At 36.7% G+C, this 21,235-nt stretch overlaps 1 protein-coding gene across 4 annotated transcripts in view; it reads left to right on the forward strand.

Annotated features, from left to right (window-relative positions):
- LOC136036667 (protein phtf-like) overlaps nt 1-21,235 on the forward strand; it is a 168,580-nt gene that overhangs the window by 30,961 nt on the left and 116,384 nt on the right. The window contains exon 1 of one of the 4 annotated variants that reach the window (XM_065718973.1): nt 7,793-7,908. The exons of the other annotated variants lie outside the window; for them this stretch is intronic. Within the exon in view, the coding sequence (XP_065575045.1) occupies nt 7,866-7,908 (43 nt within the window). The 5' untranslated portion in view covers nt 7,793-7,865. Of the gene's footprint in view, nt 1-7,792; nt 7,909-21,235 lie in introns of those variants that run through there. 4 annotated transcript variants of the gene reach the window in all.

Raw genomic sequence — 21,235 nt, forward strand, 5'->3', positions numbered from 1 at the left:
GCGTAAAAATTCGAATCTTTTGATGTATCTTTTAGCATCAAAATTCCGTTTTTTAGAGTTTCGTTTACTATTGAGCCGGGTCGCCCCTTACTACAGTTCCTTACCACGAACTGTTTGAAAAGAAAATAATTCGGTATTTCGGGGCTTCTGACATTATTACTCCTTTGCGGAAGTTAGGCTCAAAATTGAAAAAGGATTATATTTTTTCTCTGGGCCCCTTCCACCTCTTAGTTCGTTTATTTTCCCGTTAGTTTTCACCTGTTTTCGCTTTATAGTTGTGTTATCTCTTAGCAGTTCTTTCGTTAGTTGAGTTATGGTTGTGGTATATATGTTTTATCGCTCGTATAGTTGTGTTATTTTCAAATTATACTCCATAATAGAGAGGCTCCAAACACCCAGCATTGTATATTAAGCTCTTAATTTGACGTTTTTTTCTAACGTGACCAGATTCGTCCTGCGCCCTTTTCATTGAATTTTTTTCCCCCATGGCATATTTCTCCAAGGAAAGATCCTCCCACATAGCCCCCTCCCTCAACCCTACCCCCAAAACAAAAAAAATACCCCTGAAAACGTCTGTACACTTTCCAATAACCATTATTATATGTAAACACTGGTTGAAGTTTGTAACTTGCAACCCCTCCCCCAGGGGCTGTGGGGGAGCAAGTCATCCGCAAAAACATAGTTATTATAATTTTCGACTATGCTAAACAAAATGGCTATCTCAAAATTTTGATCCGTTGACTTTGGGAAAAAAATGAGCGTGGGAGGGGGCCTAGATGCCCTCCAATTTTTTTGGTCACTTAAAAAGGGCACTAGAACTTTTCATTTCCGTTAGAATTAGCCCTCTTGCGACATTCTAGGACCACTTTGTCGATACGATGACCCCTGGAAAAAAAAAAAAAAAACAAACAAATAAACACGCACCCGTGATTTGTCTTCGGGCAAAAAATGCAAAATTCCACATTTTTGTAGATAGGAGCTTGAAACTTCTACAGTAGGGTTCTCTGATACGCTGAATCTGATGGTGTCATTTTCGTTAAGATCCTACGACTTTTAGGGGGTGTTTCCCCCTATTTTCCTAAATAAGGCAAATTTTCTCAGGCTCGTAACTTTTGATGGCTAAGACTAAACTTGATGAAACTTATATAATTAAAATCAGCATTAAAATGCGATTCTTTTGATGTAGCTATTGATATCAAAATTCAATTTTTTAGAGTTTTGGTTACTATTGAGCCGGATCGCTCCTTACTACAGTTCGTTACCACGAACTGTTTGATGCTAATGTCGATATAGACTTTAGAAGGTTTACGATTAAGGGGGGTGGGTACCAAACTCCTATTTTAGGTAATTTTTACTCGTTTTAAATACTGAGCATTCGTTTGAATTTTTGCTCGTTTTAAGATTTATTCATTAATCTATGAAAGTTCTTAAGCCGAACTGGGCAGTCATGAAGCTATTAGAGTTGAAATGAAGTTAATTATTCTGTTGCGAATAATTAGAAGCTATTAGAGTTGAAATGAAGTTAATTATTCTGTTGCGAAATAATCCTCTTATTACCTATTCTTGAAGTAATTCTTCTTGGTCTAGTAGGTAATCTTGTCCCCTGGTGATTATGTAAAATCTTAATTCCCTTATTGACTATTGGTTCATTGTCCAAATGGTTTTCATAAATTTAGTCGATAAGGCTGTAAATTCACAACTAAATAATTAACTTCATTTCAATTTTTGTATTCTTTTTACTAAGTTGTTTTGGTGTTCTCATCGAAGTTACTCTAATAACTTCTGTTTCCTGCTTGGATCTGTTGCGACCTTTTTTTTTTATTAATATTGGTGGTTGTTTTATTTGTTTTTAGTTTTTTCTTATCTTTTGCGCTGAAGATGCCTAGTTTACATACAGGCGAAATATCCGCGTTGTTTTAGTCTTTTCACTCTACTGGTCGCAGTCTCCTTTGTTGTATTTTCATTGGGTTTTGTCTCTCTTTGTTCTATTTGTTAATCAATTAGGTATGAATTATCTGCTCATCTTAAATTTTAACATGGCTCTTGGCTCGGTACTTTCCTCTAAAAACTTCTTTTTCCGAAAGTGGGCTTTTTATTATTCCATTAAAGAATCCCTTAATCGTCCAACCTTTGGGGGGAGGGAGAGGCTCAAGTGTTGCATACGAGTCAAGCTTGTATGCATGGATTTTGTAGAGGCGAGGGGCTATTTCTAGCTATTTCTTGAGAACTTGGTCTCAAAGGCTCCCCTGTCTGCGTCTGGAGTTAGTTAAATAATGGTAAAAAAAAGAACAGTTGCCTTATAAACTTCTTTGTCCGGAAGTAGTTATTTGTTATTCCATCAAAGAATACCCTATTCCTTCAACCTTTGGGGGGGGGAGAGGCTCAAGTGTTGTATACGAGTCAAGCTTGTATACATGAATTTTTGTAGAGGAGAGGGGAGGTAAAATCGAAAAAAGGAAAAATAGTAGCCTATAAATATATGAATCATTTTGGAAGTTTTTCAATTTCTTGAGAACTTGGTCTCAAAGGCTCCCCTGTCTGCGTCTGGAGTTAGTTGAATAATGGTAGAAAAGAAAATAAAGAACGATAGATTTGTAGAACAATTAATTGCCCCCTCCCCCGCGTGCCTTCCGAGATCGAATGCTATGTTCATTTCTGATCTTAGTTGTGGAAATTTTGCTTATATCGGAAGTTTTGTAGCTGAATCAAGATGCATCAGAAACATAAGTTCTAAAAAAAAAAAAAAAAAAAAGTTGCCGCAAAACTCAGTAAAAATGTTACCACAGCTTCATTGATGGATTGACGAAGTTGAGCATTCTTTAAAGGCAAAAGGTGAAATAACTCCAAAAACTTTTTTGTTCCTGGTGAGTTTGAAGCCTACACCTTTAAGTCATTGAGCCGTGAGGAACCTAATGCACAAGAAAAAATTGTTCGAAGCCAAGGGCCCCTGGAAAAAGATTAAAATACTTTTCTCCTGATTTCCTCGATACTCATATACCTTTAAGCATTTGGGCCAAGGGGCAAAATAGAAAAAAAAATGCAGAAGAAAAATAGATAAAACCATTGGTTATCCCTAGAATGTGAGGCCTGACAATATGACAAAAACTTTCTCTCTGAAAGGCTTGAAACTTAAAACTGCAAGTCCCTGGGGTAAGGGCTTCGTAATTTTCAGAATAAATTCAGTTTTGGGGTATGGGCCCCGAAAAATCTACTAAAATGCTACTTTATTCCGATCGAGTTGAAAACTATATTTTTTAGTCATTGGGTCATGGGAGCCACATTGGACAAGGAAGGCCCATCTTCACACAATTGAAAAGAAAAGTTTGGTTCCCCAAAAACGGTCCAAAACTGTTTTATTTTCGACCCACTTAAAACTTTGAAGAATAGTTGGCTGGGCTAAGGGATCAAACAAGTTGTTGGGATGGAAAAGATGTTAGAAAATTCGGAAATGGGCCAACAAACTTGTTGTCCCAAACTTATAGCTGTAGGTCACTGGGCAAAGGGTAGCTTATTGTAAAAACAAAGTTTGGAGGCAGGGTCCCTCCAAAAACGGCCAAGAATTCTTTTCTGACCTGGTTCAGAACTGATTTCCTTCATTTCTTGCGTCAATAGGACAGGAATGTACAAGAAAAAAAGCGAAAAAAAAATATTGGTTCTCCTGAAAAAGGCCAAAATTTATTGCTTCTCTGTTCAGCTGGAAACTGATGGGGGCTTGGGCCCCAAAAAAAGGGCCAAAGTTCTGTTTTCATTGGGTTGAAACTTAAACCTATATCTAAAATTCTATCAGTCTGAAGGACTTGATAGAAGGACTTGCCTAAAAAAAGAAGAATATACTGGTTTGACTGAAAATGGGCCCTACATTTAGCGAATTTTTTTTTATGAGTGGCTATAAAATTAAAACCCTGAGCCCTTGATCAACTAGACTCCAATGTACGATACAAATTAGTGTTGCATGCCGGTCCCCTCAAAATTTCAGCCTAAAAAAAGCGTCATACTACTATTTCATCGGATTGGCTTGAAACTTTTAAAATTTACACAATAAATTTGTGTTGAAGGGAGAGGTAGCGTTGGGGGCCCGGAAATGGGATAAAACCTTGTTTTTCTGATTAGTTTGAAATTGGCTGCTGCTATTACCCGGGCCAGAGGAACTTAAATAAATTAGGAACTTAAATTAAATATATGGGCCGGGTCCTCCGAAAATGGGGCTAAAAAACAGCCTATATATTTTCTGACGTGCTTAGAACTCATATCCTTAAAACCCTGGGCCAAGAAAACTCCAATGCGAAGAGATTGTAAAATAATATTGGTTCCGTCCAAAAAGGAAAGACATATTTCTTTTTCTGGGACAGTCTGAAACTAATGCTCGGAAGACCTATGGCTAAGGGAACGTTAATGTACAAAAAAAGAGAAAAACTTAGTCTGGACTCCAAAACCGACAATAATATTTCCCCCTTGATTTGAAATTTATATCTGAAATTCCTTGGGTCAGTGGGGCCCCTATTCTGAAAAAACATTGGTTAGCTTGAAAATTTGACTAAAAAGGTGTTAACAAACTCTTTTTCTGAACAGATTGGTCTTTAAACCATAAGTACCTGATCTGAGTGGACCCAAATGCACAAAAAAAGCATTGTTTGGAGTTTCCCGTCTAATAATGGGACGAAAAAGTTTTTTTTCCGGTTTGCTTGAGACTTCCAATAACTATTGCCTGATTATAGGTGACCCTAATTTTTGTTGGCTGGGGAGAGATGTTAGGGGCCTGGACACGAATAAAACAAATTTGATGTCTTTGACCCAGTTTATAACTTCCATCTGTAAGTCCCTGGGTCAAGGAAAACATATCGTGAAAAAGGATTGGGCCAAAACGGGCCCTTTTTTTTCCGAACACAGATTTGGAAAACCAAAACCAAGCATTTTTCCGATCGGGTATAAAATAACATGTAGAGAGGGTAAGAGAACCTTAATGAAGATGATAAATTTTGAAAAAGATTAGGTTGTATTGAGTCGTGGCATCAGAAAATAGGCGCAATATTTGTTTTTGTCACTACTATGTACTATGTACCACCAACATAGTATATCGTATGTATGTTTAATTGTGTCTGGTTCGTAAGCATGTTTTACATAAAATATACTTTATTTAAGTTAAAGTTGTAAGTTTCTCCATCGGTACAAAAATAACTTTGACTTTTGACTTTATTAAATATAAACACAAATAAAACATAACTTCAGGGACTAATTAATGGTTTGTAATTTGAGTTTTCTAATGGTGCAAAACTGAACTTTTTCCTTATTTACCAGTCTTAACTATTCATAAAACGCAATAGAGTTAGCAGTTGAGAAATTTTTTTTTTTTTTTGAAGAAACCGAATATAATATAATTCATAGAGGCAAAATTGGAAACTAATTTTGGTACTTATGTATTATAAAAGAAACAAACTCGAGAACTTGTATCGCGAACATGAGACGTTACCCGTTTTTCACGGTTATAATACCGGGCAATTCGCTTCGGCTTGGTGGAAAAATACATTGTAGTTATATTTTAATTAAATATTTAGTTGGTATTTTGGTTAGGTTAGTTTAGGTTACGTATTTAATGTAATGCGCTCTTGGCGGCCCCCTCCATAATTCTTTGTTGTAATTTTCACAACCGAAGCTAATTGTCTGGTAGTAACATCGTGAAAAACGGGTAATTTCTCATGTTCGCGATACAAATTCTAGAATGTGTTTCTCGTATAAAATATAAGTATCTTAATTTTGATTGTATTGATAATGCTTGGAAATGGGGACAGTAGGATATCAATGACGACATGACGTTTTGAAAATAAGTTGCTGTATTGATTCATGACGCCCCAAATCGGCCCAAAAGTTTGTTTATTCCGATTGGCTTGTAACTGGGCAAAATTAGCCTAAGAAAAAAAAAACGTTTTAGAAAATTGGGCTGTGTCAATCCTAATTCTGCAAAATGGGTCAAACATTGTTTTTTCCCCCATCGGCAGGAATCTTTTAGAATAAGGTTAGGTTCACACACAACAAGTGTTGCGATAGGCAATTTTCGTCAATTGCGGGAATTGGCAATTTTCATTGCCTTGTTGTTCACATAGGATTTTTGCATTGGTCAATTTTTATTCGCAAAAAATTTGAAATTAAAGCACGTGAGAAGAATGAATCAAGAAGATGTTCTGCTTCTATCTCTTGTTGCAAGGATGAGAAAGAGAAAGAGGAACTCGGTAGGCTTTCCTAGTCAGGTAGAATTAAACTGAACAGCCATTATCAGCTTCTCAATAATATTATCAGTATCTTCCATTATGTTGCTGTTGCGTCTAAAAAATTGCTTCGTTGCCCGATTAAAGTTGAATTTTTTCAACTGTGCGAAGTTGCTCATCAGAGCAACTAAAATTGCTCAAACTGGCAACTAAATTGCGGCGATGGGTGATTTCTGCTCCTGTGTAAACATGTGTGTGAACCCAGAGCAACTGGATTGGACTAAAGGGACCTTAATGAAGACAACGAGTTTTGGGAAAAAAATATGCTGCATTTGGTTCATAGTACGAAATACTCGTTTTTTTTGGCTGACCGGCTTGAAAATTTTAGGGAATGTAGATAGGACATCGGGAACCTCTATTAAGATAAAAATGAAGGAATCAAATCTGGTTGTTTTGGCAACGTGACAAATTTTTTCTTTATTACTCACCAGAACAGAAATCTTTTTTAAAATTGACCTTGACATACTTTTATTTAACACAGTTTAAACAAAATGTAATAGCAAGAGATTAAAAGAAAGAAAATGGTGGAATAAGGAATGCATATATTCAAGAGTGTCCATGCGATTTGGGCCAGAATAACTTGAGCCCTATCCTGACCTGCAGCACTATTTGTTTTATGTGATTAGCCTTTTAAATTTCCTTCGTTTTGGGTTTCTAATTTGTTTCTATATTAAGTTAAAAGCATTATGGTACTTCTGCTCGATTTCGGTTTTAATGTGGCTCTGTTTTTTCTTGAATAGGTTTTTTTGGAAATACTTTGTTAGTTACTTTCCTAACAAGGTCGCTAATTTAGTAGTTTTGCTACATACAAATTTGATTTTTCTGTCTCACTGAGTTTAACTAGCAGATTTATTTTAAAAAGATGCAACAATATTCGGTCAATTATTGACCGAATTATTGAATTATTGACCTCAAGAATTACGCTGTCTAAGATATGACAAAATCGGTTTGAATCGGTTAGGATTTGCTTATTTTGAGTGAGAAAACTACGATGTAGTTATATTTTTAGTAAATACTGAATATTTAGGTGTGGTAAGGGGTTAGGTTTGTTATTTAATACAATGCGTTCTGGGCAGTGTGCTTTCCATAATTCTTGGTCATAGTTTCCATAATTTTGTTTTTTAAGTTTTGTATTATCATAATGTTTGGGTATATTTCATTAGGATTAACTTAACTTCGCTTCTTGAGGATGTTCTGTTTAACAGACAAGTACCCGATATTCTTTTTACGAATTACAGAATTCAGTAGCTATTTTTCTCGATTTCTGTTCAGTTCTGATCATTAAAAAACTATGATTATCACGATTCATTATCCATCACTGCTTTTAGTCATTTAAAAATATCTCTTTACACACTGAGGACCTTTCTTTCACCCCTTACAGAATAGTTTTTGAAACTATTCAAGAGACACGGATTCCAACCCACCATTTAATCTATTTGTTTTGTAAAAATCCTCTATAGATTTTGAACCCAGTTTTTTCTGTATTATAAGTGTTTTTTTAGATAAGATTTCTTCTTATCTTTGCATTCTAAATAGCCGTTTATAAGACTAATGTGGAGCGAATTTGAACGCTGGTAGTAGCAATGTAGTATTAATTTTAACAATATGCTTTGCAATATTTTTAAGGATGCGTATGTCAGTTGGTCGAGTAAGTTGTTTTCTTATTCACTACTTAAAAGAGCCGAGTTTGTGTTACACATGGAAGACATTCTTTGGACCCGGGCCAAAATTCTTCTCGATATTTTGATTGCATACAAACTCACGACAGTGTCACATATCAAACAGTTCATGGTAACGAACTGTAGTAAGGAGCGACCCGGCTCAATAGTAACCAAAACTCTAAGAAATGGAATTTTGATACCAATAGCTGCATCAAGAGAATCGCATTTTAATGCTGATTTTAAATATATAAGTTTCATTAAGTTTAGTCTTACCCATCAAAAGTTACGAGCCTGAGAAAATTTGCCTTATTTTAGAAAATAGGGGGAAACACCCTCTAAAAGTCATAGAATCTTAACGAAAAGCACACCATCAGATTCAGCGTATCAGAGAACCCTTTTGTAGAAGTTTCAAGCTCCTATCTACAAAAATGTGGAATTTTGTATTTTTTGCCAGAAGGCAGATCACGGATGCGTGTTTATTTGTTTGTTTGTTTTTTTGTTTGTTTTTTCCCCAAGGGTGATCGTATCGACCCAGTGGTCCTAGAATCTTGCGAGAAGGCTCATTCTAACGGAAATTAAAAGTTCTAGTGCCCTTTTTAAGTGACCGAAAAAATTGGAGGGCACCTACGCCCCCTCCCACGCTAATTATTTTCCCAAAGTCAACGGATCAAAATTCTGAGATAGCCTTTTTATTCAACGTAGTCGAAAAACCTTATAACTATGTCTTTGGAGACGACTTACTCCCCCACAGTCCCCTTGGGAGGGGCTACAAGTTTCAAACTTTGACCGGTGCTTACATATAGTAATGGTTATTGGGAAGTGCGCAGACTTTTTTAGGGGGATTTTTCGGTTGGGGGGAGGGGTTGACAAGAGGGGGATATGTTGAGGGAACTTTCCATCGAGGAATGTTTCATGGGGGAAGAAAATTTCCATGAAGGGAGCGCAGGATTTTCTAGCATTATTTAAAAAAAAAACAATGAAAAAATAAATATGAAGTTTTTTCAACTGGAAGTAAGGAGCAGCATTAAAACTTAAAACGAACATAAATTATTACGCAAATGAGGGGCTCACCTCCTCCTAATACCTCGCTCTTTACGCTAAAGTATTTTTAGTAATTTCAACTATTTATTCTACGGCTTTTGTGATTCAGGGGTCATTCTTAATGAATTAGGACAAAATTTAATCTTTAGTGTAAAGAGCGAGGTACTAACGAGGGGGTGAATCCCACATATATGCAATAAAAACATGAAATTACAAAAGTTCGTTACGTAAGCTAATTTATAAGTTACTTTTATCTTTTACTAATAAAAACATTCGTAAAAAATTAAAAGTTCTAGTTGCCTTTTTAAGTAACCAAAAAATCGCAGGGCAAGTAGGCTTCCTCCACCGTTCCCTTTTTTCTCAAAATCATTCGATCAAAACTATGAGAAAGCCATTTAGCCAAAAAAACCCAATAAACTTCCAAATTTCGTGTTAATTATTCCTCTGTGGAGAGCCAAAATCAAAACATGCATTGATTCAAAAACGTTCAGAAATTAAATAAAAAAACAAGTTTTTTAGCTGAAAGTAAGGAGCGACATTAAAACTTAAAACGAACAGAAATTACCTCGTATATGAAAGGGGCTGCTTCCTCCTCAACGCCCCGCTCTTTACGCTAAAGTTTTTTACTGTTTTGAAAAGCAGAGTTGGGAGAAAGAGTCAAACTTTAGCGTAAAGAGCGGGGCGTTGATATCGTGTCTTAGAGCTCTTATTTTAAATCCCGACCGGATCTGGTGACATTGGGGGGGGGGGGAGTTGGGAGGGGGAAACCTAAAACTTGGAAAACACTTAGAGTGGAGGGATCGGGATGAAACTTGGTGGGAAAAATAAATACAAGTCCTAGATACATGATTGACATAATCGGAACGGATCCGCTCTCTTTGGGGTAGTTCGGGGGGGGGGGGTTATTTCTGAAAAATTAGAAAAAATTAGGTATTTTTAACTTGCGAACGGGTGATCGGATCTCAATGAAATTTGATATTTAGAAGGATATCGTGGCTCAGAGCTCTTATTTTAAACCCGATCGGATCTGGTGACATTGGGGGGGGAGTTGGAGAAGTAAGGGTAGCAGATTCCTGGGGAATATCCCACGTGGGTAATATTCTGAGGGGAGAGTGGTGTAATTTTTCTAGGGAGAACACGCTTAGCACCATTTGAATTTCTTGGAAATTAAAATTTGCCTTATATCATGATTTTTTGAACTTGCAATGAAATTCAAGACACCTTGCTGGCTGAAAGCAGTATGATATTGCATTAAAGCCCGAAAGCAGAAACAACAGCAGAAACGAAACGAAACAACAGCAGAAACGAAAGCAGAATATCAAGATGTCTGCTATGTATAAGATTGTATTGAAAAGTCCGCGGGCCATAGCAAGACACGAAATACAACAACAGAAAAACCCGAAGAAAGAAACATAGGTTCAAATAATGCCAAAAAAAGGAAAAGAACAAAAATACAACAATAATCTTTTTAACAATAATGCAATTCAACTCCTAAAATCTTAACAAACTTTCTCCCCGACACTCACTCCCCGACACTCTTTCAAAACATTCATTCTTCAACTCAGAAAGCTCTTCATACTTATATTCAAAATTAAGTAAAAAACACGTTTTTTTCAACTGAAAGTAAGGAGCGACATTAAAACTTCAAAACGAGCAGAAATTATTCCGTATATGAAAAGGACTATCTCTTCCTCAACGCCTCGCTCTTTATGCTAAAGTCTTTATGGCACTTGGTATTTACCAAGTGGTATATAGTGATCGCAATTTCTGGTCGTCTGTCTTTCTGTCGGTCCCGGTTTTGCTAGTTCGAGCACTTCCAGGGGGGGGGGGGGAGCGAACGAGGTATTTGAGAAGAATTTTATTTGCCGGTAAAACAAATGATTGTTCTACTTAAGTGTGGCTTGCTGGTCTAGGGGTGTTCTCGCTTATTGTGCGAGATGTCTCAGGTTCGAATCCTGGACCAACCCAATTTTTACAAGAAGAAGATCCGAAACTAGAAACGTGATCAATATAACGATCACTGAAAGTTGGCAGGCGTATCAGGGACCGGACCTGATTAAATTACAAATAGTCGCTCCCTCGATTCGACCATCTGGGGGGGGATTGGAAGGACGGTTAATTCGGAAAAATTAGAAAAAATGAGGTGCTTTTAACTTACAAACGGGTCACCGGACCTTAATGAAATTTGAAATTTAGAAGAACCTCGTGTCTCAGAGCTCTCATTTTAAATCCCGACCGGATCAGGTAACATTTGGGGGAGTTAGAGGGGGAAACCGAAAATCTTGGAAAGCGCTTAGAGTGGAGAGATCGGGATGAAACTTGGTGGGACAAACGTTACAATACCGAACAAGAAGAGACTACAGGAACTCTGTATTTGCAAGTTTGTCTTTGTAATAATTGCCAATAAACAAAGAACAGCAAAATCGATAACTCTAGAACCGAGTCTACTACCGAGTGTCGAGAGTATCCAGTAGACTTGTGAGAAAGAGTCAAACTTCAAAGAATTAAAAATTAGAACGAACAGAAATCCTTCCGTATATGAAAGGGGCTGTCCCCTCCTCAACGCCCTGTTCTTTGTGCTAAAGTTTTCATTGTTTTAAAAGTAGAGTTGGGAGAAAGAGTCAAATTTAAAACGAATTAAAACGAACAGAAATTATTCCGTATATGAAAGGGACTGTCTTCTTCTCAACGCCCCGCTCTTTACGCTAACGTTTTTACTGCTTTAAAAAGTAGAGTTGTGAAAAAGAGTCAAACTTTAGCGTCAAGAGTGGGGCGTTGAGGAGTGAACAGCCCCTTTCATATACGGAATAATTTCTGTTCGTTTTAAGTTTTAATGTCGCTCCTTGCTTTCAATTAAAAGAAAAGCTTTTTTAAGATTAATTTCTGAATGTTTTTGAATTAATGCAGGTTTTGATTTTAACTCACCGTTCATGAATAATTAAACCGAAATTTGCATATTAATTTTGCTGTTTTGGCTAAATGACTTTCTCAAAGTTTCGATCGGACGATTTTGAGAAAAAGGGTCGGGGGAGGGGGCCGTGTCGCCCCCAATTTTTTTGTTTCTTAAAAAGGCCACTAGAACTTTTAATTTTATTTATGAACTTTTTTATTAGTAATAACTATAATTAACTTACAAATTAACTTACGTAAGGAACTTCTATATTGGTATATGTTTATTACGTATATATGGGGTTCACCCCCTCGTCAATACCTCGCTCTTTACACTAAAGTTCGAATTTTGTTCCAGTTCTTTAAGAATGGCCCCTGAATCACAACGGCCGTTTAATTAGAATAAATAGCTCTTTTGAAATGGCTAAAAATACTTTAGCGTAAAGAGCGAGGTATTTAGGAGGGGATGAACCCCCTCATATACGTAATAATTTCTGTTCGCACTATTTTTTAATGTTGCTTCTTACTTACTCTTTAATTTAATTTCTGAACGTTTTTGAATAAATGCGGGTTTTGATTTTCGCTCACCTTACATGAACAATTAAAACGAAATTTGCGAATTAGTTTTAATTTTTTGGCTAAATGGCTTTTTCAAAGTTTTGATCGACGATTTTGCGAAAAAAAGGGGTAGGGGAGGGGTCCTAGTTGCCCTCCAATTTTTTGGTTACTTAAAAAGGCTACTAGAACTTTTAATTTAATTTATGAACGTTTTTATTATTAATTAATATACGTAACTTACAAATTAACTTACGCAACGAACTTCTATATTCATATATTTTTATTACGTATATGAGGGGTTTCGCCCCCTCGTCAATGCTTTGGTTTTTACGCTATGGTGTGAATTTTGTTCCAATGCTTTAAGAATGACCCCTAAATGACAAAGGCCGCTTAATTAGGATAAATAGCTCTTTTGAAATTACTAAAAGTACTTTAGTGTAAAGAGCGCGGTATTGAGGAGGGAACGAACCCCCTCATATACGTAACAGTTTCTCTTCATATTAAGCTTTAAGGTCGTCCCTTACTTTAAGTTAAAAAAACTTGCTTTTTTATTTAATTTATGGTTGTTTTTTTTTAATAACGCTGGAAAATCCATCGCCCCCTTCGTGAAAATTTTCTTCCTCCATGATAAATTCCTCCATGGAAAGATCCTCTCACCTAAAACCCAACACCTCCAACCCCCCAACCACCAGAAAAAATCCCGCCTGAAAACGTCAGTATGCTTCCCAATAAACAATACTATGTGTAAACAATGGGCTAAGCTTATAACTTGCAGCCCTTCCCCCGGGGACTGTGGGGGATTAAGTCGTCCTCAAAGAAATAGTTATTATAATTTTCGACTATGCTGAACAAAATGACCTAAAAATTTTGATCCGGTGACTATGGGAAAAAAATGAGCATGAGAGGGGGCCTAGTTTCCCTCCAATTTTTAGTCACTTAAACAAGGCACTATAACTTTTAATTTCTGTTAAAATGAGCCCTCTTGCGACATTCTAGGGCCACTGGATCGATACGATCACCCCTGGAAAATAAACAACAACAAATAAACACGCATCTGCGATCTTTCTTCTGGCAAAAAATACAAAATTCTACATTTTTGCAGATAGGAGCTTGAAACCTCTATACGCTAAATACGCTCTGATACGCTAAATCTGATGGTTTAATTTCATTAAGATTTTATGACTTTTAGAGGGTGTCTGCCCCTTTCTTGAAAAGAAGGCCAATTTTCGCAGGCTCGGAATTTTTGATGGGTAAGACTGAACTTGGTGATGCTTATATATTTAAAATCAGCATAAAATTCCGATTCTTTTGATGCATATATTGGTATCAAAAATCTGTTTTTATAGTTTCGGTTACTATTGAGCCTGGTTGCTCGTTACTACAGTTCGTTACCACGAACTGTAGTAAGGAGGTTGTCCCCTCCTCAGAGTTTGTAAGGTTTTCCCCTCCTCAATGCCTTGCTCTTTACGCTAAAGTTTTTTGTTTGCTTAAAAAGTAGAGTTAAGAGTAAGAGTCAAACTTTAGCGTAAAGAGCGGGGCGTTGAGGAGGGAACAGCCCCTTTCGTATACGGAGTAATTTCTGTTCGTTTTAAGTTTTAATATCGCTCTTTACTTTCAGTTAAAAGAACTTGTTTTTTTTATTGAATTTCTAAACGTTTTTGAATTAATCCATGTTTTGATTTTGGCTCTCCGCATATGAATAATTAAAACGAAATTTGCATGTTAACTTATTTTTATGGCTAATGGTTTTCTCGTAGTTTGGTCGGACAATTTTGAGAAAAAAAGTGGGGGAGTAGGCCTGGCTACCCTCCAATTTTTTGGTTATTTAAAATGGCAACTAGAACTTTTAATTTTTTACGAACGTTTTAATTAGTAAAAATATACACAAATTACGAATTAACTTAAGTAACGAACTTCTATATTCGTATGTTTTTATTACGTATATCAGGGGGCTCACCCCCCTCATATACGTAATAAATATATATACGTAATACCTCGCTCTTTGCAGTAAAGCTTAAATTTTTTATCAATTCCTTAAGAATGACCCCTGAATCACAAAGGCTGTAGAATAAATAGCTGAAATTAATAAAATTACTTTCGTGTAAAGAGCGAAGTACTAGGAGGAGGTGAACTCCTCGTATGCGTAATAATTTCTGTTCGTTTTAAGCTTTAATGCTGCTCCTTACTTTCAGTTGAAAAAACTTTTTCATATTTTTTTTTCATTGTTCTTTAAAAAATGAAAAAAAAATCCCTCATGGAAATTTTCTTCCCCCATGACAAATTCCTCCATGAAAAGTTCCTCTGTATAACTTCCCCCCCTCAACCCCTCCCAAACCAACCAAAAGATCCCCCTGAAAGCGTCTGTAAACTTTCCAATAAACATTACTATGTGTAAACACTGGTCAAAATTAGTAACTTACGGCCCCTCCCAAGGGGACTGTGAGGAAGTAAGTCGTCTCCAAAGACATAATTATTAGATTTTTTGACTATGCTGAATAAAATGGCTATCTCAGAATTTTGATCCGGTGATTTAGGGAAAAAATGAGCGCGATAGGGGGCCTAGGGGCCCTCCAGTTTTTTTGGTCACAAAAGGGCACTAGAACTTTTAATTTCCGTTAGAATGAGCCCTCACACGAAATTCTAGGACCAATGGATCGATACGATCACCCCTGGGGAAAAAACAAAAATCAAAAACAAAAAAAAAACAAACAAATAAACACACATCCTTGATCTACCTTGTGGCAAAAAATGCCAAATTCCACATTATTGTAGATAGGAGCTTGAAACTTCTAATGTGCGGTTCTCTGATACGCTGAATCTGATGGTGTGATTTTCGTTAAGATTCTATGACTTTTAAGGGATGTTTTCTCCTATTTTCTAAAATAAGGCAAATTTTCTCAGGCTCGTAACTTTTGATGGGTAATTCTAAACTTAATGAAACTTATATATTTAAAATCAGCATTAAAATGCGATTCCTTTGATATAACTATTGTTATAAAAATTCCGTTTTTTAGATTGTTGGTTACTATTGAGCCGGGTCGCTTCTTACTACAGTTCGTTACCACAAACTGTTTGACTAAAAGCCACTTTTGTCTGTGACACTTTTTTCTGAGTCCTCATGTCAACTAGCTAACCTAAATTAATTTTCGATTGGATATTTATTAACCCCATATCTTTTAATATACGATCTTCTACATGCCTAAATATCCCCTTTAGCGAGCTGAACGTAACACCCAAATTAACAAATTCTTCTTTAACCTCTAACATTGTTCCTCCAAATGTAACCTCAGGTTCAATCTTTCTTTTGCTCTTAAATGCTGACACTACGGACTTTCTGACATTCTGAGCAACTAAATCCTTCTTTTCTAAATAATCCTTCATTATATCTAATTGCTTCTGAAGATTATCTCCACTATCAGCGGCTAGAGCTGTCATCCGCGAGTAACATAATCAATAGCCTAAATCAATCCAAACTTACACGAGTGTCTCGACTATTTTTCATAAAACCTTGTAAATAATTAATAAACTGTGAGAATAAATCATGAGATAAATTAGATCCTTATTTTACTCCCACACGAGGCGTAATCAGTGTAATGGGAAAATTATCCTATAATCTTCCACTACAAACATCATGCTCCAATACATCTCTGCTATTATTACTACAAAACAATATGGCCTATATTTAATGCTTTCGATTGACAACTTTCTATTTACCGATTCAAAAGCACTCCTCAGGTTGAAAAATACTATGCCTAGCCGACACTTCCTCCCTCTAGCATATTTCCTTCTCAATACCTCCAAAGTAAAAATATGGTCAACAGTAGTAAACGTCGATATGAATCCCGCTTGCTCCGGTCTAAGTGTTTCCTCATCTCCAAACATAAATTCCAAAACCTTACAGAAAAACTTGCTTACCGGACGCCCCAATAAAGATTAAATTAAAAAAAAACAAGTTTTTTTTTAACTGAAAGTAAGGAGCGATATTAAAACTTAAAACGAACAGAAATTACTCCGTATATGGAAGGGACTATTCCCTCTTTACCACGTTACCTCGTTACCACGAACTGTTTCATATACCTAAAATTTTTACGTATCATAGTGACCGCAGTAGCAAAATGTATTATTTAATTTTGTTTAGACAGGCACTTCGTATCGAAGGAGTTGTCGCAGAAACTTCAAAAAGGACTCGTTCGATTGGAAATTGATAGGGCTAGTGCCCATTTTTAAAAGTCAAAAGAGATTGTAGGGCAACTAACCCCCCTCTCCCGCCAAACAAATTCAATCAAAATTTTAAGATACATATTTTGTACAACATAGTTGAAAGGGTCGAAAATTGTGTCTTTGATGATGATCCCCCCTCCCCACGGCCCTTCAGGGCAAATGGTGTATTTTATGCCATTGGGCATAAAATGTTTTTATAGAAAGTGTTGTCGTAGAAACTTCAAAAGGGCTCATTTGGTTCGAAATTGAGAGGGCTAGTATCCTTTTTAATGGTCGAAGGTGACCAGACGGCGAATTTCCCCCCACACCCATCATTTCCCCAAACACTTCCAATCAAGGTTTTGAAATAGCCATTTTTTTTCCAACGCTAATTTTTTTTTTCAACGTATTTGAAAGGTCCGGAAAATAAGTCTTTGAGGTAACAAATCCTCCCAGCCCTCAGAGCAAGGATTGTAACTTATGCCTTTGGGTTGTATAAGGTTTTGATTGAAAGCGTGGTCATATAAATTTCGGAAGGTGCTCATTGGATTGATAATCCGAAGTTCTAGTTCTCTTTTTAAGAGTCAAAGTGATCGGAGGGAAGCTATCCCCTCCTCACACACATACACGTCGTATTTTCCCGGCCATTTTATTCAAAACAGCCTAAATATCATATAACAAGACTTTTGGGGTTGAAAGAAAACCCAGAGCCTTGGGGAAAGGATAAGTTATGCTCAGGGGATTTCTTAAGGTTTTTATGAAAGGGATAGTTGTATATATTTTAGATGAGCGTAATTTGGCTAAAAATTGGAATTTATAGTTCTCTTTTAAGAGTCAAAAGTGATGGACGGCAGCTGGCTCCCCCCTTCTGACAACCCCTCTTCACCAAACAAATATGATTAAAATTGTGAGATAATGACTTTGCTTAAAATCGTTCAAAGAACTAAGACAATGCTTCTAGGGGTGACGCAATCCCTCATTGCCCTGGGGATAGGGTTGTAAGTCATTTGTGTTAGTTGTATGCTTGGTAGATTACTTGTTTCTTTTTCTGTTCAGTTTTGGTTTAATGCAGCTCTTTAATTCTTTTGAAAAACTTATTTTGTGGAAAATTTTTTTATAAATTAGTATACCGTTGATAATTCGGACGTACAATAATGTATAGCTGACCAAAGGTGGATCTAGCTAGAGCAATATTTTTTTTTGGGGGGGGGGAGGAATGTGACGGGTGCCTAAAACTAACCAAATTGACAAGTTTATTTAAAAAAAGGGTAAAAAAGACAAATGACGGCACCAGAAAAAACTTGAGGGCCCGTGGTCCGCCTGACCCTTGGATCCGCCCCTGTATCTGACATCTTGCCCGTTGTAATATTTTATTGATACATGCTTCCAGATGCTAAGTAAATATTCGGACTTGTATAAATAAGTTTTTTTTCTTATATTCACTGTCTTATAAATTTTTTCTATGTTTTTATATTTTTACACGTTTTAGTTGTTACTGTTTTCATGTACACACACAGGTATTTTTCTCGGGGGGGGGCAGTAATAAAGACACATCTTATTTTATAATTTGAAATAACAATTGCCCAGAGATTGAGGAAAATTTAGGATTTTGACGAGGGACGGGCCCCGTGGCAAGTTGAATAATTCCCTGTCTCTCTTATATCATTTGCGCTTGCTGTTCATGTTTCATAAGGAAGGTCCTTCCAGTGGTTGGCTTGAAAGATCTCTTCGGAAGATAAAATAATCTGGGCGCACAACTCCCATTTTTTCCACTTTTCCCGGATTCCAACCCTCTGTATTTTAACTTAGTAACACAGGGAATCTTTGAAAACCATTTCATTTGCTTAAGACCATTTCTTAGCTCAGAGTCTGATTAAATCTATTGTTGAAAGTTCGGGAACTCCTGTGGAATTCTAAACTTATCGCGCAAAAGTTTTAGATGCAGTCCTGTCTATGTAACTGTCAACTCGTGATTTCTTATCTAGATTTTAATGAATTTACACGATAAATAAGTTTAATCTGAAAAACGTGCTTTGTGTTTGTAGGTGTTTTGCAAATGACATGTGTATTAGCTCATGTGTTGGCTTTGTTTCAGGTTTTTAAGCATTACTTATGGGATAAGAACCTGCCTTCTTTTCCAAATTAAATAAAAAAACAAGTTTTTTAACTGAAAGTAAGGAGTTACATTAAAACTTAAAACGAACAGAAATTACTCCGTATATGAAAGGGACTGTTCCCTCCTCAACGTTCCGCTCTCTACGCTAAAGTTTAACTCTTTTTCTCAACTCTACCTTTTAAAACAGTAAAAAACTTATATATTTAAAATCAGCATCAAAATGCGATTCCGTTTTCGGTTACTATTGAGCCGGGTCGCTCCTTACTGCAGTTCGTTACCACGAACTGTTTAAAAGAAATTGTTTAAGATATTGAAGTTTAAGGTGCAGACGTAAACTCAGCTGCAAATTGGGAGGAGTTAATATCTAGATCAAGTTAAAATATTAATTTTAATTTGTTACAAAATGGTCTATTCGAAATAGCTTAGCCTTAAAATAAGTATAATTAAGGTCAGTGGCCGAGCTACGAGATATGTTTGAGATCATTCATCCTCCCTCTTAATTTCAAAATATTGTACAAAATATGTACTTTTTAATTACATAATAGTTATAATTCCTTCTCTATAGTTGACCCACCCCCTGATTAAAGCTACCTGAAATTAATGTAGCTAAAACTAGTTTTTCAAAAAACCCCAAATTTAACTCATTTGAAATCAAGTTTACCATCTGAAATTGTCTCAAAGGAGGAAATTTGTTCAAATAAAAGGAGGAGATTTGGTATTTTTGGTATTTCTAATAGGTTAGTTTTAAAATTAACCAAGCATAGATAGCGCTGCTTTCATTTCGAAATACATTTAACAAAGCTTGAAGATCTGAGATCTAAGTACCTTGAAGGTTCGGGAGCTAACTTTTGTTAGTAAAATTCACAGCAAGTCCCTTCAATGTAGGTATAAATCAGCTTTGACAATGTCCTTTATCCTTGTAGAAATTAATTAAAAAAACTAAGTTTTTATGGCACTTGGTATTAACCAAGTGACATAGCAATCGCCAATTCTGTCGGTCTGTCTGTCTGTCGGTCTGTCTGTCGGTCCCGGTTTTGCTACTTTAGGCACTTCCAGGTAAGCTAGGACGATGAAATTTGGCAAGTGTATCAGGGACGCAAGCGTATCGTTTTCCCGATTTGACCATCTGGGGAGGAGTGAGGGGCCGGTTAATTCGCAAAAAATAGAAAAAAGGAAGTATTTTTAACTTATGAGCGGGTGATAGGATCTTAATGAAATTTGATTTTTGGAACGATATTGTGTCTCAGAGCTCTTATTTTAAATCCCGACCGGATCTGATGACATTGGGGGGAGTTGGAGGGGGGGAAACCTAAAATCTTGGAAAACACTTAGAGTGGAGGGATCGGGATGAAACTTGATGGGAAAAATAAGCGCAAGTCCCAGATCCATGATTGACATAATCGGAACTGATTCGCTCTCTTTGGGGTAGTTGGGGGGGGGAGCAGTTCTTAAAAATTAGAAAAAATGAGGTATTTTCAACTTACGAACGGGTAATCGGATCTCAATGAAATTTGATATTTAGAAGGATATCGTGTCTTAAAGCTCTTATTTTAAGTCCCGACCGGATCTGGTGACGGGGGCGGGGAGTTGGGAGGGGGAAACCTAAAACTTGGAAAACACTTAGAGTGGAGGGATCGGGATGAAACATGGTGGGAAAAATAAACAAAAGTCCTAGATAGATGATTGACATAAACGGAACGGATCCGCTCTCTTTGGGGTAGTTGGGGGGGGGGGGTATTTATGAAAAAATAAAAAAAATGAGGTATTTTTAACTTACGAACGGGTGATCGGATCTCAATGAAGTTTGATATTTAGAAGGGTATCGTGGCTCAGAGCTCTTATTTTAAACCCGACCGGATCTGGTGACATCGGGGGGGGGGGGAGTTGGGAGGGGGAAACCTAAAACTTGGAAATCACTTAGAGTGGAGGGATCGGGATGAAACATGGTGGGAAAAATAAACAAAAGTCCTAGATAGATGATTGACATAAACGGAACGGATCCGCTCTCTTTGGGGTAGTTGGGGGGGTATTTCTGAAAAAAATAAAAAAATGAGGTATTTTTAACTTACGAACGGGTGATCGGATCTCAATGAAATTTGATATTTAGAAGGACATCGTTGCTCAGAGCTCTTATTTTAAACCCGACTGGATCTGGTGACATTGGGGGGGAGTTGGGAGGGGGAAACCTAAGACTTGGAAATCACTTAGAGTGGAGGGATCGGGATGAAACTTGGTGGGAATAAAAACACGAGTCCTAGACACATGATTGACATAACCAGAACGGATCCGCTCTCTCTGGGGTAGTTGGGGGGGGGGGTTAATTCTGAAAAATTAGAAAAAATGAGGTATTTTTAACTTACGAACGGGTGATTGGATCTCCATGAAATTTGATATTTAGAAGGATATCGTGTCTCAAAGCTCTTATTTTAAATCCTGACCGGATCTGGTGACACATTGGGGGAAGTTTGGGGTGGGGAAATCTAAAATGATGGAAAACGCTTAGATTGGAG

Source organism: Artemia franciscana, chromosome 15, assembly GCF_032884065.1.
Source record: "Artemia franciscana chromosome 15, ASM3288406v1, whole genome shotgun sequence".
Lineage (NCBI taxonomy): Eukaryota > Metazoa > Arthropoda > Branchiopoda > Anostraca > Artemiidae > Artemia > Artemia franciscana.